Source organism: Mustela nivalis (genome assembly GCF_964662115.1).
Source record: "Mustela nivalis genome assembly, chromosome: 3".
Classification (NCBI taxonomy): Eukaryota; Metazoa; Chordata; class Mammalia; order Carnivora; family Mustelidae; genus Mustela; species Mustela nivalis.
Genome location: NC_139022.1, coordinates 120,325,328 through 120,345,209, shown reverse-complemented (window position 1 = coordinate 120,345,209; position 19,882 = coordinate 120,325,328). Strand labels below are relative to the sequence as shown.

At 43.6% G+C, this 19,882-nt stretch overlaps 1 protein-coding gene and 2 long non-coding RNA genes across 4 annotated transcripts in view; 1 reads left to right on the top strand and 2 right to left on the bottom strand.

Moving 5' to 3' along the window:
- Nucleotides 1-18,614, top strand: part of LOC309862354 — a 75,100-nt gene extending 56,486 nt beyond the window's left edge. The window contains exons 2-4 of the long non-coding RNA XR_014310479.1: nucleotides 10,898-11,102; nucleotides 12,274-12,343; nucleotides 17,301-18,614. This is a non-coding gene — a long non-coding RNA (uncharacterized lncRNA). The remainder of the gene's footprint in view (nucleotides 1-10,897; nucleotides 11,103-12,273; nucleotides 12,344-17,300) is intronic.
- The window catches only part of STK10 (serine/threonine kinase 10), a 120,464-nt gene that overhangs the window by 3,116 nt on the left and 97,466 nt on the right, over nucleotides 1-19,882 (bottom strand). For both annotated transcript variants that reach the window (XM_082726102.1, XM_082726103.1), the window contains exons 14-18: nucleotides 17,352-17,481; nucleotides 15,561-15,685; nucleotides 14,330-14,518; nucleotides 13,707-13,832; nucleotides 10,964-11,077 (exon numbers count right to left, since the gene is read on the bottom strand). In XM_082726102.1, coding sequence (XP_082582228.1) covers nucleotides 10,964-11,077; nucleotides 13,707-13,832; nucleotides 14,330-14,518; nucleotides 15,561-15,685; nucleotides 17,352-17,481 — 684 coding nt within the window. The remainder of the gene's footprint in view (nucleotides 1-10,963; nucleotides 11,078-13,706; nucleotides 13,833-14,329; nucleotides 14,519-15,560; nucleotides 15,686-17,351; nucleotides 17,482-19,882) is intronic.
- LOC309862355 lies at nucleotides 2,671-5,804 on the bottom strand. Its single transcript, XR_014310480.1, has 2 exons — nucleotides 3,987-5,804; nucleotides 2,671-3,258 (listed from the first exon to the last, which is right to left on the bottom strand). It is a non-coding gene; the product is annotated as an uncharacterized lncRNA (long non-coding RNA).

The window sequence follows — 19,882 nt, the reverse complement described above, 5'->3', positions numbered from 1 at the left end:
AATAAAATCTTTTTAAAAATTAAAAATAAATAAAAATAAAATACATGTGCCTTGGGCACCTGAGTGGCTCAGTCAGTTAAGTGTCTGTCTTCGGCTCAGGTCATGATTCCAGCGTCCTGGGATCGGGTCCCACGTGAGCAGAGAGCCTATTTCTCCCTCATCTACTATCTCTGCTTGTACTCTCTTTCTCCATCAAATCTTCTTTAAAAAAAATACACAGACCTTCACACCCCACCCCTGAGATTCTGATTCTGATTCTGAAAACTTGTGGTAGTTATGGCAGGACAGAGGTTCTGTGTGTTGCTAAAACATATTAGGTAACTCCAAGCAGAGTGTCTAGCTGACCATTACTACAGGAGCATCCCTGGGGCACATCCAAGTGTATCTAGATAAATTGGGTCCTACAAAAAAAAATGTCTTGAGGTGTCTCCAATAAAAGGCATTCAATTAAAAAGGGAAGCAAAGTGTACTGGAAAGAACATGAGTTAAAGTCATACAAGAATTCAGCTTTTTTATTACCAGCTGTGTGGCCTTCACATGTCACCTTTCTTCCTGTGTAAAATGGCAATATCACTACCTAACTAGCAGGGCTGTTGTGATAATTAAACTAAAAACTGATGAATCATAGTTAGAGTAGTTCTTACATGTCAGCTGCTATGCTAAGTGCATTACATCTTATTCAGTCTTCAGCCTATGAGACAGATACTATTATTTCCATCTTATAGATGGAGAAACTGAAGCTCAGGGAGCTTAGATCACTTTCCCAGGGTTACCCAGCTAGCTAGGGAGCATAGCCAAGACGGGAACCTACCTCTAACTTCAGAGTTAACGCTCTGAAACACTGTGATCTACCATCTGCAAAGCCAGGCACACACCCGATACTAAGTAAATGAGATTTCATTATTAAGCATCTGGCCATCAGCTCAGTTTCCTTATTTTCACCATAGAAGTAACCATGTTCATAGGGTTTGACCAGCCTTCTATTTTGTGTCTTTTTTAAGATTTATTAAATTTGAGAGAAGGAGACAGAATGAGCAGGGGAGGAGGGAAAGGGAGACAAGCAGCAAGGGAGCCCGACGTAGGGCTCGATCCCAGGACCGTATGACCAGAGCTGAAATCAAGAGTCAGACACATAACCAACTAAGTCACCCAGGCACCCCTATTATTATATGTCTCTTTTTAAGACTATTCTTTGGATGCCCTGAAATAGTCTCAACAAATAATTACCAGATCCCCCCTTATGCTCTTATTCCTTCAATAGTACTAAATTCTAGTGAGTGCTCTGTACTTTTATTTATTTGACAGAGAGATCACAAGCAGGCAGAGAGGCAGGTGGAGGGGGGCAGGAACGGGCTCACTACTGAGCAGAGAGTCCGATGCGGGGCTCCATCCCAGGACCCTGAGACCATGACCTGAGCTGAAGGCAGAGGCTTTAACCCACTGAGCCACCCAGGCGCCCCATGAGTTTTCTGTACTAATAAGCAAAGATGGACCCTGGATCACAATACCAATCTTTCCAGTCTGTTACAGGATGTCCATGTGAAGGCCGGCAAAGGTATTTAAAGTCACGCCGCATCTCGGACTTGACTGATTTGAAACTTCTGGTAATTCACATAGAATCTTAGCTGAAGTTCTCCTTTGCTGGATGTATTCATATTAAAGTGTTTGTGATCACCAAACATTATAGATAAGCAAGATAAAAATAGTACTGTTTAAGCTTTTATAACAAGTTATAAAATCCAGTGCCTCTGGGAGGCAGCCAAGTGAACTGAAGGAGTGAAGAGAGCTGGGTGTGAGGCAGTAAGGAGTGGTGGGGACTGTGGTGAGGTGACAAGCACACACTGTGTCTGAAGAGGGCCGTTTCTTCTTAGCTCCAGCTGATGGCTGTCATGTGGCATGACAAACCCAGTATTGCTAGAGTTGGTTTTTCAAAAAAACTGAAAACTCAGATTTTTATGTAAACTTTCCCTACACAGACATTCCTTGCAGCTATTGTGGGTTTGGTTCCAGACTACCACAATAAAGCAAATATCACAAAAGTAAATCAAATGAATTTTTTTTATTTCCTAGTGCATATAAAAGTCATGTTTACCAAAACAAGTTTTGTCAATGGCATACTATGGTCTTAAGTGTGCGACAGCGTGGTCTAAAAAAACAATATATATACCGTAATTAAAATGTGCTTTATTGCTAAAAAATGTACTTTATTGCTAAAAAATGCTGTCATCTGAGTTTTTAGCAATCTGTAATGTTTTGCTAGTAATGGCTCCTGACTGAACAAGATGGCTGCTGAAGGTTGGGGTGGCTGCGGCAATCTTTCTTTTTATTACTGAAGTATAATTGACATACAATGTTTATATTCCTTCCGCGTGTACAACATGGTGATTTGACAATTCTGTACATCATGCTATGCTCACCATGGTAAGTGTAGTTATTTTTTTTTATTTTTATTATTGAAGTATAGCTCACATACAAGACAGTTTCTTAAAATAAGGCCAACAGTGAAGTCTGCCACAGTGACTGACTCTTCCCTTCCCAAACAATTTCTCCATGGCATGTGATGCCGTTTGACAGCATTTTACCCACAACAGAATTTCTTTCAAGATTGGAGTTTGTTCTCTCAAACCCTGCCTCTGCCTTATCAACTAACCATGTGGTATTTCTAAATTGTTTCTTGTCATTTTAAGTCTTCACCAGGAATAGAGTCTATCTTGGGAAACCACTTTCTTTGTTCATCCATAAGAAGTAACTCCTCATCCATTAGGTTTTGTCACTAGAGTGCAGCAATTCAGCCACAGCTTCGGGCTCCACTTCTCACTTTTTTGCTGTTTCCACATCTGCAATTACTTCCTCCACTGAAGTCCTGGACCCCTCAAAGTCATCCATGAGGGTTGGAATCAGCTTCTTTCTGAACTCCTGTTCATCTTCATGTTTTCACCTATTCTCATGAATCATCAGTGTACCTAATGGCATCAAGAATGGTGAATCCTTTCCAGAAGGTTTTTGACTTACTTTGCCTAGATCCATCAGAGGAATTACTGTCTACAGCAGCTATAACCTCACGAAATGTATTTCTTAAGTAAGGACACTTGAAAGTCAAATTTACTCTTGACCCATGGGCTACAGAATGGATTTTATGTTAGCAAGCATGAAAACATTAAACTTTAAAAAATAATAACAACAACAACATCATTAGGGACGCCTGGGTGGCTCAGTCAGTTAACTGTCTGGACTCTTGGTTTCAGCTCAGGTAATGATCTCAGGGTCATGAGATTGAGCCCTATGTTGAGCTCGGTGCTGGGCATGAAGCCTGCTTAAGATTCTCTCTCTCTCTCCCTTTGCGCCCCACACCCCTGCTCACATATGCTCATGTGTGCGCTCTCACTCTCTCTCTCAAAAACAAACAAACAAAAAAACCATGTTGTACATCTCCATCAGGTGACCAGGTGCATGGCCAATGAGCAGCAGGTCTCAACAGTGAGCTTAAAATAGTAAACCATGTTGTGAACAGATGTGCTGTCATCAAGGCTTTGCTGTTCCATTTTCAGGAACACAGAATAGATTAGCGTATTTTTTTTTTAAGATTTTATTTATTTATTTGACAGAGAGAGATCACAAGTAGGCAGAGAGGCAGGCAGAGAGAGAGGGGGAAGCAGGCTCCCTGCTGAGCAGAGAGCTCGATGTAGGGCTCTATCCCAGGACCCTGAGATCATGACCTGAGCCGAAGGCAGCGGCTTAACACACTGAGCCACCCAGGCGCCCCAGATGAGCATAATTCTTAAGGGCCCTAGGATCTTTGGAATGGTAAATGAACACTAGCTTCAACTTGAAGTCACCAGCTGCAGTAGCCCCTAACGAGAGTCAGCCTGAAGCTCTGAAGGCAGGCAGGGACTTCTCCTCTCCAGCTATAAACTCTTCTTCTAATAGAAGACTGTTTCATCTGTGTTGAAAATCTGTTACTTAGTGTAGCCACTCTGATGAATTACCTCAGCGACATCTTCTGGAGAACTGGCTGTAGCTTCTACATCGGCATGTGCTGCTTCCCCTTGCACTTTTCTGTTCTGGAGACAGCTCCTTCCATTAAGCCTCCTGAACCAACCTCTGCTAAATTCAGACTTTTCTTCTGCAGCTTCTTCACCTCTCAGTCTTCACAGAATTGAAGACAGTTAGTTAGGCCCCTGCACTGGATTAGGCCTTGGCTAAAGGGAATTTGTGGCTGGTTTAATCCATAAAAATTTTCTCCATTTCAGCAATAAGGCTGTTTAGCTTTCTTATCCCTCATGTATTCACTAGAGTAGCACTTTTAATTTCCTTCAAAACTTTTCCTTTGCATTCACAACTTGACTATAACTGTTTGATGCAAGAGGCCAGTATTTGGCCTATCTCAAATTTAAACATTGCCTTCCTCATTACGCTTAATCATGTCTAGCTTTTGATTTAAAACGAGAGCCATGCAACTCTTCCTTTCACTTGAACACTGAAAGTCCACTCTAGGTAGGGTCATTAATTGGTATAATTTTAGTATTACTGTGTCTCATGGAATGAGGCCTGAGGAGAAAGGGAGAGAGCCAGGGGAATGGGAAGTTAGTGGAGCAGTCTTAAGATATGCAATAGTTGGCCGTCTTTTTTTTTAAGTGTATTTTATGATTTATTTTATTGAATAGCTGACACACAATGTTACATTAGTTTCAAGTGTACAACAGTGATTTGGCAAGTCTATACATTATGCTATGCTCAGCACAAGTGTAGCTACCATCTGTCATCATATAATGCTACTCTCATACTCCTGACTGTGTTCTCAATGCTTTTAACTTTTATCCCTCTGACTTATTCATTCTACAACTGGAAGCTTCTATCTCCCACTCTACCCATTTTTGTCCTTCCCCTCACCCCTCTCCTCTGTGGCAACTATCAGTTTGTTCCCTATACTTACAGGTTTGTTTCTGCTTTCTGTCTACTCTGTTTTGTTTCAATTCACATGTAATTTTATATATATGTGTGTGTGTGTATATGAAATGTAACCGTATTTGTCTGTGTCTGACTTATTTCACTTAGCATAAGACCTTCACGTCTGAAATGGCAAAGATCTCATTTTCCACAGCTAAGTAGTATTCCAGTGTGTGTGTACATCACATTTTCTTTATGCATTCATCTATTGATGGACACTTGGGTTACTTTCCCATCCTGTTGTAAATAATGCTGCAATAAATATAGAGGTGCATATATCTTTTCAAATTACTTTTTTGTTTTCTAAATACCCAGTAGTGGAATTATTATATCATGTGGTATTTCTAATTTTTTGAGGAATTTCCATGCTATTTCCCACAATGGCTGCACCAATTTACATTTCCACCAACACTGCACAAAATCTCTTTTTTCTCTGCAACCACGTCAACACTTGCTATTTCTTGTCTTTTTAATATGAGCCATTCTGACAGGTGCAAGGTGATACCTGCTAATGGTTTTGATTAGCATTTCCCTGATGATTAGTGACGTTGAACATCTTTTCATGTATCTGTTGGTCAAATGTCTATCTTTGGAAAAATGTCTATTCATGTCCTCTGCCCATTTACTATTTGGGGTTTTTGGTGTTTAGTTGTTTAAGCTCTTTATGTATTTTGATATTAACTCCTTATCAGACATATCATTCGCAAATATATTTTCCCATTCAGTAGGTTGCTTTTTCATTTTGTTGATGTTTTTCTTTGCTATGAAAAAAAGCTTTTCAGTTTGGGGTATTTCCGATAGTTTATTTTCGCTTTTGTTTCCCTTGCCTTAGGAGAGATACCTTAAAAAAAAAAAAATACTGCTACAGCCTGTGTTCGAGAAATTATTGCCTCTGCTAGCTTCTAGGATTTTTATGATTTCAAGGTCTCAGATTTAGGACTTTAATCCACTTTGAGTTTATTTTTATGTAAGAAAGTGGTTCATTTTCATTCTTTTGTATGGCTGTCCAGTTTTCCCAATACCATTTATTGAAGAGAGTGTCTTTTCCCCATTGTATATTCTTGCCTCCTTTGTCATAGATTAATGACCATGTAAGTGTGGGATTACTTCTGGGTTTTATTATGTTCCAGTGATCTGTGTGTGTGTTTTTATGTCATACTGTTTTGGTTATTCCAGCTTTGTAGTGTATGTTGAAATGTGACATTCTGATACCTCCAGTTTTGTTGTTTTTCAAGATGTCTTTGGCTATTTGGGGTCTTTTGTGGTTCCATACAAATTTTAGTATTATTCTAGTTCTGTGAAGAATACTGTTGGTATTTTGATAGGGACTGCACTGAATCTGTAGATTGCTTTGAGCAATACGGACATTTTAACAGTGTTAATTTTTCCAATCCATGTGCATGGAATATCTTTCCATTTGTTTTTGTTATCTTCAATTTCTTTCATTAATGTCTTATAGTTTGGTTCATCCCTAGGTATTTTATTCATTGTGGTTCAGTTATAAATGGAATTGCTTTTTTTTTTTTAAGATTTTATTTATTTATTTGATAGACAGAGATCACATGTAGGTAGAGAGGCAGGCAGAGAGAGAGGGGGAAGCAGGCTCCCTGCTGAGCAGAGAGCCCAATGCGGGACTTGATCCCAGGACTCTGGGACCATGACCGAGCCGAAGGCAGAGGCTTTAACCCACTGAGCCACCCAGGTGCCCTGGAATTGCTTTCTTAATTTATCTTTCTGCGACTGTGTTATTAGTATATAAAAGTACAACTGATTTCTGTGTATTAATTTTGTGTCCTGCAGCTTTACTGAATTGATTTAGTACTCCTAATATAGTTTTTTTGGTGGAGTCTTTAGGGTTTTCTATGGATAGTATTATGTTTTTTGCAAATAGTAATAATTAAAAGGCATCCAAATTGGTAAGGAAGTATTTAATCTTTTTTTTTTAAGTCCATTGCTGTGGCTACGATTCTCACTACTATGCTGAATAAAAGTTGTGAAAGTGGGTACATTCTCCTTGTCTTATTCCTGATCTTCCTGGCTTTTTCATATAGGACCTTTATTATGTTGAGGTATGTTCCCTCTAAACCCACTCTGTTGAGAGTTTTTATCACAAACAGATGCTGGATTTTGTCAAAGCTTTTTCTGCATCTGCTGAGATCATCATATGACTTTTATCCTTCATTTTGTTGATATGTATCATGTTGACTGATCTTTTTAATGTATGGTTGAGTGTGGTTTGCTAATACTTTGTTCAGAATTTTGTCATCTGTTATTCATCAGGAATATGGCCTGTGGTTTTCTTTTTGGGATTGTCTTTGTTTTACTATCAGGATTAATTCTGGCCTCCTAGAGTATACTTGGAAGCTTTCTTTGCTCTTCCATTTTTTGGAATAGATTGAGGAAAATAATGTCTTCTTTAAATGTGTGGTAGAATTCACTGTGAATCCCTCTGGCCCTGGGTTTTTGTTGGTGGTGGTGGTGGTAACTTTTTGCATACCAATTCGATTTCATTCCCAGTAATTGGTCTGTTCAGGTTTTCTAATTATTCCTGATTCAGTTTTAGAAGATTGTTTCTAGGAATTTATCCACTTCTTCTAGTTGGCATATAATGTTTTGTACTATTCTCATGTAACCCTTTCTGTTTCTGGGGTGTTTATTTATTTGGGTCCTTTCTCTTTTTTTCTTGCTGAGACTGGCTAAAAGTTTATCCATTCTGTTTAACTCTTCAAAGAAGTGGCTCTTAGTTTTCATTGATTTTTTTTTCCTGTTGATCTGTTATTCTCAATTTCATTTAAAGCTCTTATGGTTATTATTTCCTGTCTTCTCCTAACCTTAGGCTTTGTTCTTTTTCTAGCTCTTTTAGATTGTTTATGTGAGATATTTTTGTTTCTTGAGATTAGCCAGTATCACTATTGAGATTAGCCAGTATCACTATAAATTTTCCTCTTAGAACTCCACAAAGATTTTGAGCCAGTGTGTTTTCATTTTCATTTATGTCCATTTTTTCCTCTTTGATTTCTTCGTTCACCTATTACTATTCAGTAATATAGTGTCCAGTTTTCACAACTTCCTGTTTTTTGTTTTCTTGTGATTAATTTCCAGTCTCATACTCTTGTGGTTGGAAAAGATGCATGATATGATTTCAGTCTTCTTAAATTTATTGAGACTTGTTTTGAAGTTCACCATCTTTTGTGGTCAACTTTCATGGCACCCCAAAACAAGTATGATAATAAGATCACTGATCACCATAATAATAATGAAAAGTTCAAAATGTTGCAAGAATTATGAAAATGTGACACAGAGACATGAAGTAAGCAAATGCTATTGGAAAAATGACACTGGTGGATATACTCACCATGGGGTTGCCACAAACCATTAGTTTTGAAGGGGGGACACAATTGTTTGTGAAGTATAATGAAACAGGTATGCCTGTGCTTAATCTAAAGGTTGGCAACTTTCCTTTTTTTTTCTTTATTTTATTTTATTTTATTTATTTGAGAGAGACCACACCAGCACAAGAGAGAGCAGCAGGTAGAGGAAGATGGACAAGTAGGCTCCTGCTGAGCAGGGAGCCCAATATAAGGGTCGATCCCAGGACCCTGGGATCATGAACCAAGCTGAAGGCAGACACTCAAGCAACTGAGCCACCCAGGCACCCCAAGGTTGGCAAGTTTCAAAAAACTTATAAGTTTCTATATATTGGCCAAACCTAATACCTGTAAGCCAGTTTCAGTTTGTGATCTGTGCTATAGGTATAACAGTTTAGTTATCAAAGCTACCACTTTCTGAGCAGAGAGGTTTAATAACTTGCCCAGGGTTTCACAGAGAGTAATAGGGGAGCCACGACTTTACTTCATGCCTGTCTTACTCCAAAGCCTGTGCTCTGAATCACTGCTCTCCTCTGCCTACCCCATACATTCATTTATATAACCTGAGGCAGGAATCTGTAATCCTTTTGCTGTAAAGGGCCAGATTATAAATATTTTACACTTTACAGGCTGTGAGGTCTCTGTCACAAATACTCAGCTGCCGTTGTAGTACAAAATCAGCCAGAGACAATATGGAAAATAATGAGCTTGGCTGTTTTCCAATAAAACTTTAATAAATACAGATGGTAGGCCAGATTTGGCCCATGGACAATAGTTTACTAACACTTGCTTTAAGGGAAGCAAGGTTATCTACATTTTATACCCTAAGAAGCAAGATTGGGAAGGGAAGACTTGTCTGAGGCCATATTCTGTGTTAACTGTCACCCAACCAACACTTAAATTATTTATGCTACCAGATATTCTGTACTTATTTGAAAGAAGTAAGTCTGAATTTCTCTAAAACTATTGTATAGTGTACAGTCACCTCCCCTGCCCCTGTATAGCTCAAGACTATAAATTATAATGCAAGAGTATAAAAAAGTCATATCACTCTGGTTCCATGTTCCAACAGTAACCCAGGTAGCTAATGACAGACAGTTCTACAAAGAATTCTATAAAATAGGATGCCTGGGTGTCTCAGTTCGTTAAGCATCTGCCTTCAGCTGGGGTCATAATCCCAGAGTCCCAGGATCAAGTCCTGCATCAGGCTCTCTGCTAAGCAGGAAGCTCACTCTTCCCTCTCCCTCTGCCCCTCCCCCCTGCTTGGGGTCTCCCCCACCTCTCTCTCTCTCAAATAAAATCTTAAAAAATAAAATTATAAAAGAATTCTGCATAATAGCAGGCCCACAAGCAAAATCCAGTATGGCTGTCCAGACATACACTGTGGTGCCTCCCCTAAACCCAGGTGCCTTGCAAATATGAGGCAGCTGTCAGAGGCAACGTGATCATTCATTTTCAAACTCTCTCCCAGGACGTGCCAAGGGTATAGAACACCCAGGTTAAGAGAACCAAAATGAACATTTATTTCCTGATACCAGAGTCAATGTATGTTAGCAGGAGCATTATTGATTTGAGTTGTCAAGTATCAAAAGTCCCAACAGGCCGTGACTACAGAAAATGATGAACATGGGCCTGCTAAGAGGAAGGGCTGGGACTGTGGCCAGCTTCCAGACAGAAAGCTCCATTAGCACAGGTAGGGGAGCCTCACTTCAAGGACTTCCAGGGCCATCAGGCAGCTGAGGTGGGCAGCTGCCTCTTGTCCAGACCACAGTTAGAACAAGCAGAGCAGATGTGTGATGGCAGAACAAACCTCAGGGCCTCTGGAAACCTGACCAAGGGCAGTTAGGGCAGCTCTCTCCTCAGAGAGGTTGGGAGTGGAAGGAAGTAAGTATGTCCTTGGCCTTTACTAGGGGCTGGCTGTGGACTTCATGACAACATCATCCACATCCACTTTATAACTGACCACACCGAGGCCCTCTGATGGTTAATTTTATGTGTCAGCCTTGTATGGCATGGCACCCAGTTGTTTGGTCAAACCCCCAGGGAGATGTCATTGTGAAGGAACTTTTATTTTTTTTTTTTTAAGATTTTTTTAATTTATTTGACAGAGAGAGAGAGAGATCACAAGTAGGCAGAGAGGCAGGCAGAGAGAGAGAGAGGAGGAAGCAGGCTTCTCGCTAAGCAGAGAGTCCAATGTGGGGCTCGATCCCAGGACCCTGAGACCATGACCTGAGCCAAAGGCAGAGGCTTAACCCACTGAGCCACCCAGGCGCCCCGTTAAGGAACTTTTAGATGTGATTAATATTTAACTCTTTAGACTCTGAGTAAAGCAGACTACCCTCCCGAATGTGGGTGGGCCTCATCCAAACAGTCAAAGGCCTTACAACTGAGGTCCCCCTAAGGAAAACGGAATTCTTCCTGCAGACTGTCCAAGGACTCGCAACTGCAACATCAACTCTTCCCTGAATCTCCAACCTGCCCTGCAGGTTTCAGACTTACCAGCCATCCACAAACCTAGGAGCCAATTTCTTCAAGTAAATCTATAAATCTGTTACTTATTTATATCTGTATTCACATTGTAGGCAGGCACCTGTGCCTCAGCATGGAGGAGAGCCTACCATCAAGCCCACAAGCCCAGACATGGTTACCTTTTTGCGTGGCCGAAGCTTGTCCCGCCATTCCTTCAGGTTCTGGTTATGGCTCTCATCTAGAGCCTTCAGCTTCTGAGTTTCATGTTCTACCAGGAGGTGACACTTTTCATTCTGGAACAAATTCCAGGCAGAACAGGTAAAAAACTCAGAAGGCAGAGGTGCAAAGGGCTAACACAGACTTCATGCTATAGACCTGTTGACATCAGCATTATTCATTTCTTACTTCTGCTCCTTGATTATAATTTTATAGAAACTCTATACCTATTATACACAGATACGAAGAAACACCTGGAGGAATATTTCAGAATATTCATGTTAATAGTTCTTATTATGTGGTGGGAGCTACAGTAATTTGCATCTTTCTTCTTGGTGCTTTTTTGCACTGTTTGAATTCTTCAACATGAACACTTATGTCATTTTTATAAAACTATTAACAATAAATAAAAATAAGTCCCCAAATCCCACCACTAGAGGCACCCACTGCAAAAATTTAGATGTTGTTCAGCTCAACCTATATTATACACTTCTGACACCTGCTTCCCCCAACCCTTAACGTTACAATGTAAATATTTCTACAAAGAATTAACATTTTTCTTAATCATTTTCAATGCCTACACAGTATCCCAGTGTGGATTCATCAAATTCGAACACTCCCCTACATCTGGTCACTTAGGTTGCTCTTAATTTTCACTCTTTTATTTATTTATTTTTTAAGGTTTTATTTATTCATTTGATAGAGATCACAAGTAGGCAGAGAGGCAGGTGGGGGGGTGGTGTGGAGCAGGCTCCCTGCTGAGCAGAGAACCCGATGTGGGGCTTGATCCCACAGAACCCTGGGATCATGACCTGAGGCGAAGGCAGAGGCTTTAACCCACTGAGCCACCCAAGCGCCCCTTAATTTTCACTCTTTTAAATAGCACTGTATTGTGTGCTTTGGACTGAATTGTGTCTCCCCAAAATTCATATGTTGAAGCCCTAATCCCCACTGTGATGCTATTTGGAGTAGCCCTTTAGGGAAAAATTAAGTTTAGCTGAGATCCTAGGGGTGGACCGTCATTATGGGATTAGTGTCTTAGACTAGAGAGGTGGCTTTCTCCTTCTCTGTGCCATGTAAGGACACAGCAAGAAGCAGGCCATTTGCAAGCCAGGAAGAGAGGCTGAACCCAACCACACCCGGAAGCTGATTTTAGCCTCTAGGCTGTGAGAAAATAAACTTGTTTAAGCCACCCAGACTAGTATTTTGTTATGACAGCCAGAGCTAAGATAACTATATATGTAATTTTCTATATCTTATGTCATTTCCTCAGAAGAAATTTTGTGGTAAGGATGAGGACATGGACCTGACTGACGCATTCCCAACTTTACTGTTCTCCTTAGGTAAGTTATCTGCTTCAAAAAAGTTACTTAGAATTTCTCACAAGCAAAAGATACAAGTCCCTGTTGATTCCTCACAGAGAATCTAAAGCAAGGGGAAAGCACTTTCATCCAGATACACCAACCCTATTGAGTTGGAAGAGTGAAACCCATTGGGGGATTTTTCGTTTTGGGTTTCATTCTCTGGCTTCTGAGGGTTTAAGAAATGTTTAGTTAGAAACAATAATCCTATTAGTACAGAGTACCTTTGACCTGCCAGGAGTTGGGCCCCTGGGATTCTGTATGGGTTCTCTCAGTTAATCCTCCCAGTAACTCCATGAGGCAGGGATGGGGAAAACAGATGCAGAAGGTGAGGGGTTTGGCTAAATTTCACAGAGCAATATGGGGCAGGGTCCCTACCTGACAGTCTTCAATGCCTGCCATGTTTTCTCCATGCCTCTCTGCCTCTCCAGAAATTGCCAGATGGGTATAACAGCCTGAGCAATTTCCTGAAATCAGAGGTTTGAACCTGCCTATTCCTCACGTATGGCAATGTCTGGCTCTACCACAAGGGGGCTCCCGGTACCAGCTCCTGGGGTGGCACCCCTCAGGCATGGGGCAAGCTCAGGAGTCAGGAATCTTGAAGAGTTCAGGATCTCCCTGGGGAAAGGGGTCACCAGGAGGTTGGCAACACCAGGATCGCGTTCCCTGAGCCTCTTGCCATTAAGGATGATCTGAGCTGTAGGTTTTTGTGTGTGTTCTTTATCAAATTGAGGAAGTTCCCCTTTATTCCTAGTTTACTAAGAGTGTTACCATGAATGAGTGTTAGGTTTTGTCAGATGCTCTTTCTATATGATCATGTGCCTTTCCTGTAGCCTGTTGATGTTATGGATTACGTCAATTTTTGAACCTTGAACCGGCCTGGGATAAAGCCCACTTATATTCTTTTTAGATTTGTGGCAGTCAATTTGCTAATATTTTGTTGAGGATTTGTGCATCTGTGTTTTATGAGAGAGAGTGGTTTACTGTTTTCTTTGTAATGCCTGGTTTTGGCGTTAGGATAATCGGGACACTGTGTCCGAAGACACCCAGCAGCATGCAACCGCCAGGCCCCAGGCAAAGCACTTTCAGTTCAGTCATCTCATTTACAAATCCTCACCCCCATCCTACAAAATGGGAATTCTCTCCCCCAACCCATACCCACTCTGTGGAGGCAGGAACTAGAGCCTGGGAGGTGATGGGATTTGGCCAAAGCAGGATGGAAATTGTTTTAGCCCCGGCTCCTCTCAGGAGACTCCTTCCCTGTTTGTAGTTTTTGGTCCCTGAGAGAGGACTTCTTTGAGGGAAACTGAGGCAGTCCAAGAAGAGGGGGCAGGGAGGGCGGTACCTGCAGCTGCTGCAGCTCGCTCATGTTGCTCTCACACTGTGCCATCATGTCCCGCATCTGGTTCTCGTGTTTTTGCTGCTGCTGTAGCCGTTCTGACTTCTGCCTCTTCTCCTCTTGCTGGGAGAACTGCCACAGAGATAGTGAGTGCTTCAGAGGGCCACAGGACTGGCTGGGCCACTGGGGGTTGGGGGGTACCTCCACCATTTGTTCTAGAACACCCTGTCAGAGGGACTGCTTTGTGCATAACCCAAGTGCCCTACACCATTCAGGCTCTATCCTCCTCCTGAGCGGAGACCCAGGCTGGTGGGGACACGACATGGTATTGTTGTGACATGGCCACTACTCAGGAATCAGAGGAGCCCAGGGCCACCGACCCCATGTCCCCAAGCCACATGGATGACGCACAAGTGGGGTCTCGGTAGATGCTAGAGGATGGGGTTTACCAGTGGAGGAAGCCACGGGATCGAAGCACCATCATCTGAGAGGGAACAGTCCAGCAGAGCAGCTGATGAGGGGGTGACTGGCACGCCTCCTCCACGCCCCCACCCTGCAGCTCTCTCTTCCATCCCTCCCAGCCGCAGAAGGTGCAGGCCCCCAGCTCCAGCACACCCGCAGAGCCCCACCTGCTTGATCTTCTCGCGCTGCTCCGAGGCGCTGCCCGCGCCGTTGATGTGGAGGCTCTTCTTGTACATGGCCATGCGCGTCTTACCCTCGCTCCTCTGAATCTTGGGCAGCCGCGCTTTCTCCTGCTGCTGCCGCACCTTCAGCTGCTCCACCATGCGCTGATTGTAGCGCTGCATCTGCTCCCGCTCCTGAGGGGACAGCCGGCCAGGGCCAAGTTCATGGTCACATGTGCTTTGGGCCCTGGGGCAGGGGGCGAGGAGGGGGGCAGTGTGTGCAAGGAGAGGCCCAAGGCTGCCATGCACTATTCCAGAATCCAGGATCCATGTGGTCCCAAGTACCCGGCAGAGCAAGGCTGCTATCGTTTTACTTCTACTGTTAAATTTCTTAAGTGAGAACAGAAAATGTTGCTTTTTGTAAATGTTTGGGATTTTTACCTTCTAAATGCCTTCTCATATGACCTGTGGTCACATGCCATTAAAGCTAATACCACAGAGCAAAATACACAGACAGGGATGGTTCATCATTCTTGATGGCAGGTGTCAATTAAAAGCACTATTAAATTTGAGTTTTTCCTTCGCCTAACACCTGTTTGTATTTCAAAACTTGGCAGGCTGTCACCTCCTCCAAGGAGCTTCCCCTGACTTCCTAGCCAGGCTGGGCACCCTTATTAGAGCTGCCATAGTCCTGTGCTGACCGCCATCATTGCATTTAGATTAGGAATTGTAATTACCCACTGGCTGTACATCCATAGCTTGGTTTGTCTGTCTCTGTTCCCACTAAGGGGATCAAACCAAGACAGACAATTACACAGAAGTAGAGAGCGCTCTGGCCTCACAGAGCAGAGCCCTTGCCTGAGGGGGTTAAGGAAGGCTTTTCAGCAGAAGTGGTTTAAGTTGATACTTAAAAGCACTCTGAGGGAATGCGTGCAAAAGAGAGCAATAAGGAGGAAATGGAAAGATGAGGGAGAAGGGAAAAAAGTGAAAGACACACCCTAAGGAGTCCATGAGGGAGCTGCCATCTGCTTCCCTACATGGTTTTCCCTATTCCTAGCGCCTCCACCTGAGGCAGGACATCCCCCAAGAACCTCCTGGGGCCCCACTGCGACCAACACCTGGCTCTTCTTGGGAGCACAGATCATACTCAAGTGGCGCCCTGTCACGGCATGGCCTCACGGCCCTACCCAGTCCTTTTGGTGGCAGCCTTGGTGGCCCGCCCAGCCAGGGACCTCACCTTCTCATGCTTGCGCACCAGCTCATGCCGCTGGAGAAAGTACTGGTCTTTGAGCTGCTGCTTCACCAGTTGGTGCCTCTCTTGCAGGTGATGCTCCTCCATTTCCCATAGGGCGGCCTCCCGGTCTGTGAAGGAGGAGGCCTGATGAGACGCTTATGGCCAGAGCCCCACTGGGCCAGGAGAGCAGTACACCAGGAAGTGACCAGAGTCAGAAGCCAGAGAAACCAGAGACCTAGGTTAGAGCTGCTCTCATTCACTAGGATTTGGGACAGGTAACAAGCCTTCTGCAGGCCTCCACTCCTGCTTCTGCTAAATGCGTACAACCACACCACAGAGGGAGAAGTGTTCTCGGGAGACATATTTATGTTCAGTGTTTCTTAACGGGCAGGTGGGAAGGGCTCATGGAGCTTCATGAAGAAGCCAGGACAGCTCTCTGTCACTATTTTGTCCTTTGGAAAACGTGGGACACCCTCCTTGGCCACTGCACGTCCCTTATATAAACATCATTGAGATAGCAGTATCTGGCATTTTATCACTGGAAGTCTATGATCGGATCCTATGCTCAGCCACAGGCAGGGCACCGGTGTCAGAGGAGGACCTCAGGCCCTGAGAGACACATAGCAGGCTGCGCTCAACCCACGAAGAATGGTCAGTTTAGGTCACTGAATTCCTGTTCTGGGAACACTGGAGCTGCCCATGGTAATCGGAATGGTGATTTGGCTTCCTGACCAAAACCAGAACCACTGTCCCCTAAGGAGGGTGGGTCTTCTCGATATTGGGGGACAAAAAAACAAATGAGGGCAACATCTGTGGCTCCTCAGAACACCAGGGGCCCCATTTCGCAGCCCCATCCCCAAGTACTGAGGGGTCCACACTGCTCAGCTGCATGAGCCATCACAACGCTTTGCTGTGTCAGTAAGCAAGAGGCAGTGTGGGAACCTCGGCCCTATGTTGTTTACTTCTTCACAACAGGCTGCTCTGTTGGCTCAAAAGCCCACAGGCGCCACACTCAAATTTTCACCATCCAACTGTTATACATGCAGCTCAAACAACAGATTTTTGGCCACTGAGAGCCCACTTGCTTTGCACACCCCACAACACCACACCAAACTAGATGAGATAAAGCTCGGGCAGTAGAAAGACCCTAAGCTGAGCTGCCCTTCAGAGCTCTATCCCAGGACCCCACCCTGCCAAGTGACCCCATCCAGATACAGAAGCCTTCCCTCTGGGAGTGGTCTACACTGGGGTCTCCAGAAGGTCCTGGGCTGTGAGGAATCTGCCAGCATGCAAATCTGTCAGGGTGTCAGGGTGGTTAGGAGCCCGGCTTCAAGAGGAGATCCGCAGTCAAGGCCTACTCTACCATGCATTAGCAGAGCAACCCCAGCCACAGCACAGTCGCTCCACAAGCCTCTGTTTCCTCGTCTACAAGAACACCTTGTTACATAAGGTGAAGATTTAAGGAGACTGAGCCATGAGGACTGGCACACAGCCTGGCAAAGTAGTCACTCGATACATGATAGCTCTCATACGGGGCTCAATACTGTCCGACCCCCGGTACCCTGTTCACCCAGTGGACCTATTACAATTTCTACCCGCTCCATCGCTTGCTTTCTTTCTTCCTTCCTTGACATCAGGAATAATGTCAAATAGTGTTGGTGACAACTGGTTTCTGTGCCTCAGCCCCAACTTCAGGCGGGCTGTCCCCACATTTCGCCCTGAAGGAATGTCTTTTCTTTTTAGGGTGGAGAAGCACCTTGCAGTTCCTAACAGAGCCCACTCTCTGGCGCCCACCTCGAAGGAGTTCCTGCTTCTTAGTGAGACACTCGCGCTCCTTGTCACAGATCTCCCGCCTGTTGTCAGCAGTGATCTTCTTCATCGCCAGCTCCAAGTCCTCCTTCTGCTTGGCCAGGAAGTCCCGGTCCTGTGTGGGAGAGAGAATAGACCTTTAGCACTGGCTTCGGCACCTCGCCCTCTACTGCTATTACAGAAGATAGGTCATCACAAGCAGCAAAGAAAACATGTGGAAATGTGAGACTTAGAGACACGTCAACCAGTTGTGGCATGTGCACTTTATGTGGACCCTGATTCAAACAAATTGTAAAACAGAATTAATGAGACAATTGGAAATGGAAATAATGATTCAAATGTAAATATGTCAGTAATTATTGTTAAATACTTAAAGTTTTAGGTACATTTATAGTATTATGGATTTATTTTTTAAAGATACATACTGAGACATTTACAGGTAAAATGATAGGATATGTGGGGTTTGATTCAAAATAACACAGAAGGGTGGGGGAGTAAGGGGACAGGCGTTCCTAATTCCAGAGATCAGGTAATGAGGGGGTTCCTGTTGCACCTCTTTCTGCCTATGTTTTTAATTTGCCATCATAAAGAATTAAAAAATTAAAATTTAAAAACTTTAGGGAACACATAGGCAGAAACAAAAATGCCCATGAATCATATTAGCCAGGAGTAGCAGCTGGTTTGGGTTTATCTATACAAACATGTTTCTGCAAAAGGACTTAGAGATTTGTATACCCATGTTCGTAACAGCATTATTCACCATAGCTATGGGATGGAAACAACTATCCACAGACAGAAGGGCGCATTAATAAAATGTAGTATAGATAGACTGTGGAATATTTCTCGGCCCTGAAAAAGGAGGGAGATTCTTACGTGTGCTACAACATGGGTGACTCTCAAGGGCCTGCTAAACTGAAGTAAAGCAGACACAAAAGAACAAATGCCATATGTTCCCACATTTAGGAGGTCAGATTTGTGGAGGCAGAAAGTAGAACGGTGGTTGCCAGGGACTGGGGGAGGGTTATCATGGGGTGTTACTACTTCTTTGGTAGTTTCAGTTTCGCCAGATAAAGGTTTCTGGCAAGGGGTGGTGAGGATGGTTGGCACGATGGGGTGAATGTACTTAATACCACTGAACTAGACGCTAAAAATGCTTTAGATGCTAAATTCTGTTATGTCTGTTTTACTGTAATTTTTTTAAAATGAAAAATACTGTTCCATGTCCTAATGTAATCCTCTATCAAATGAGTTTTAATGGCTGAAAATACTTCATGGCCCAGGTATACCCTAGCTTATTCACCCAATACTTAATGGGTTGTTTCCAGGTTGTCTCTATTTTAGATGGTGCTGCTCTTCAGCCTCTGGGAGCTGTTTGTAAACCTCTGCGATGATTTATCCTCAGGATTAGTCTCTAGAAACAGAAAATCCAGGCCAACAATGTGCATATTTTTGAGGCTCTTGATACCACTACCAAAATGGCCTCCTTAAAGAGCCAGTCTCCTCTCCCTGTGTGGGGATGTGGGGCCATCTCCCCCACCCTCCCCAGCCTGGAATTCTTTTTCTGATGATAGCATCAAGGGACAGGCTGTAGGACAGAATGATGGTGTCCTGGAGAAAACACGAAGTCTGGAGACAGACTGAGTTTGGGGCCGTGCCCCATATTGCTAATTCTGGAGAGTCACCCCCCTGAGCCTTTGTTTCTTCCTCTGCAAAGGGAAAACCAAATACCACCTACCCTGGTAAGCCATGAATGCTACACCAGATAGTATACAAAGCATTTTTAAGTGTACGTTTGGGGGCAGAGGAAGGACAATATACAGACTCCATACTGGGAGAAAAATGAGCACATGGTCTGACAAGGGCTACAAAGAAGGCTAGTGAGGCTGGGGCAGAAGCGCCTGAGTCAAGCTGGGAGAGGCTGGCCGGACTAGACCCACGGGGCTTTGTAAGCACATAAGGAGGTTGGCCTATCTTATGAACAAAGTGGGAGCCACAGAAGGTTTTCAGGACACAAGACTATAGGGGGAGGGTGACATGATCAGATTTGGAATCTGTGTTGATTGCATTGGCTGGTGGGAGAGAAAACTGTAGGAAAGCAAGAAAGGAAGCAGGGAGACTAGCTGGGAGGCTACTGCAGCAGTTCAGGCAAAAGATGACCCTAGCCAGAAGTCATAGAGATGCAGACAAAGTGGATAGACCCAGAGACAGTCTGGAGCTTTTTTTTTTTTTTTTTTTTTTAATCCAGGCTTTCAGGAAATGATAAAGGTTGGAGGAAAAGGAGGTATCAGGAATGACAAGGTTTCTGGCCTGACAGCAGGATGGAAGGCGGTGCCCCCTCAGAATCCAAGAACAGGGCCAGGTCCGGGAGATTGTGGGTTTGATGTATGAGACTCCAAAAGATGCTAAGTGGGCTGGTGGATGTACTGGGTTATTCAAGGAGGTAGGACATACACACAACCCTAAGACAAGGCAGGAGGCATGAACCACTTTGGAAGAGGGAGTAAAGAGCTGGAATG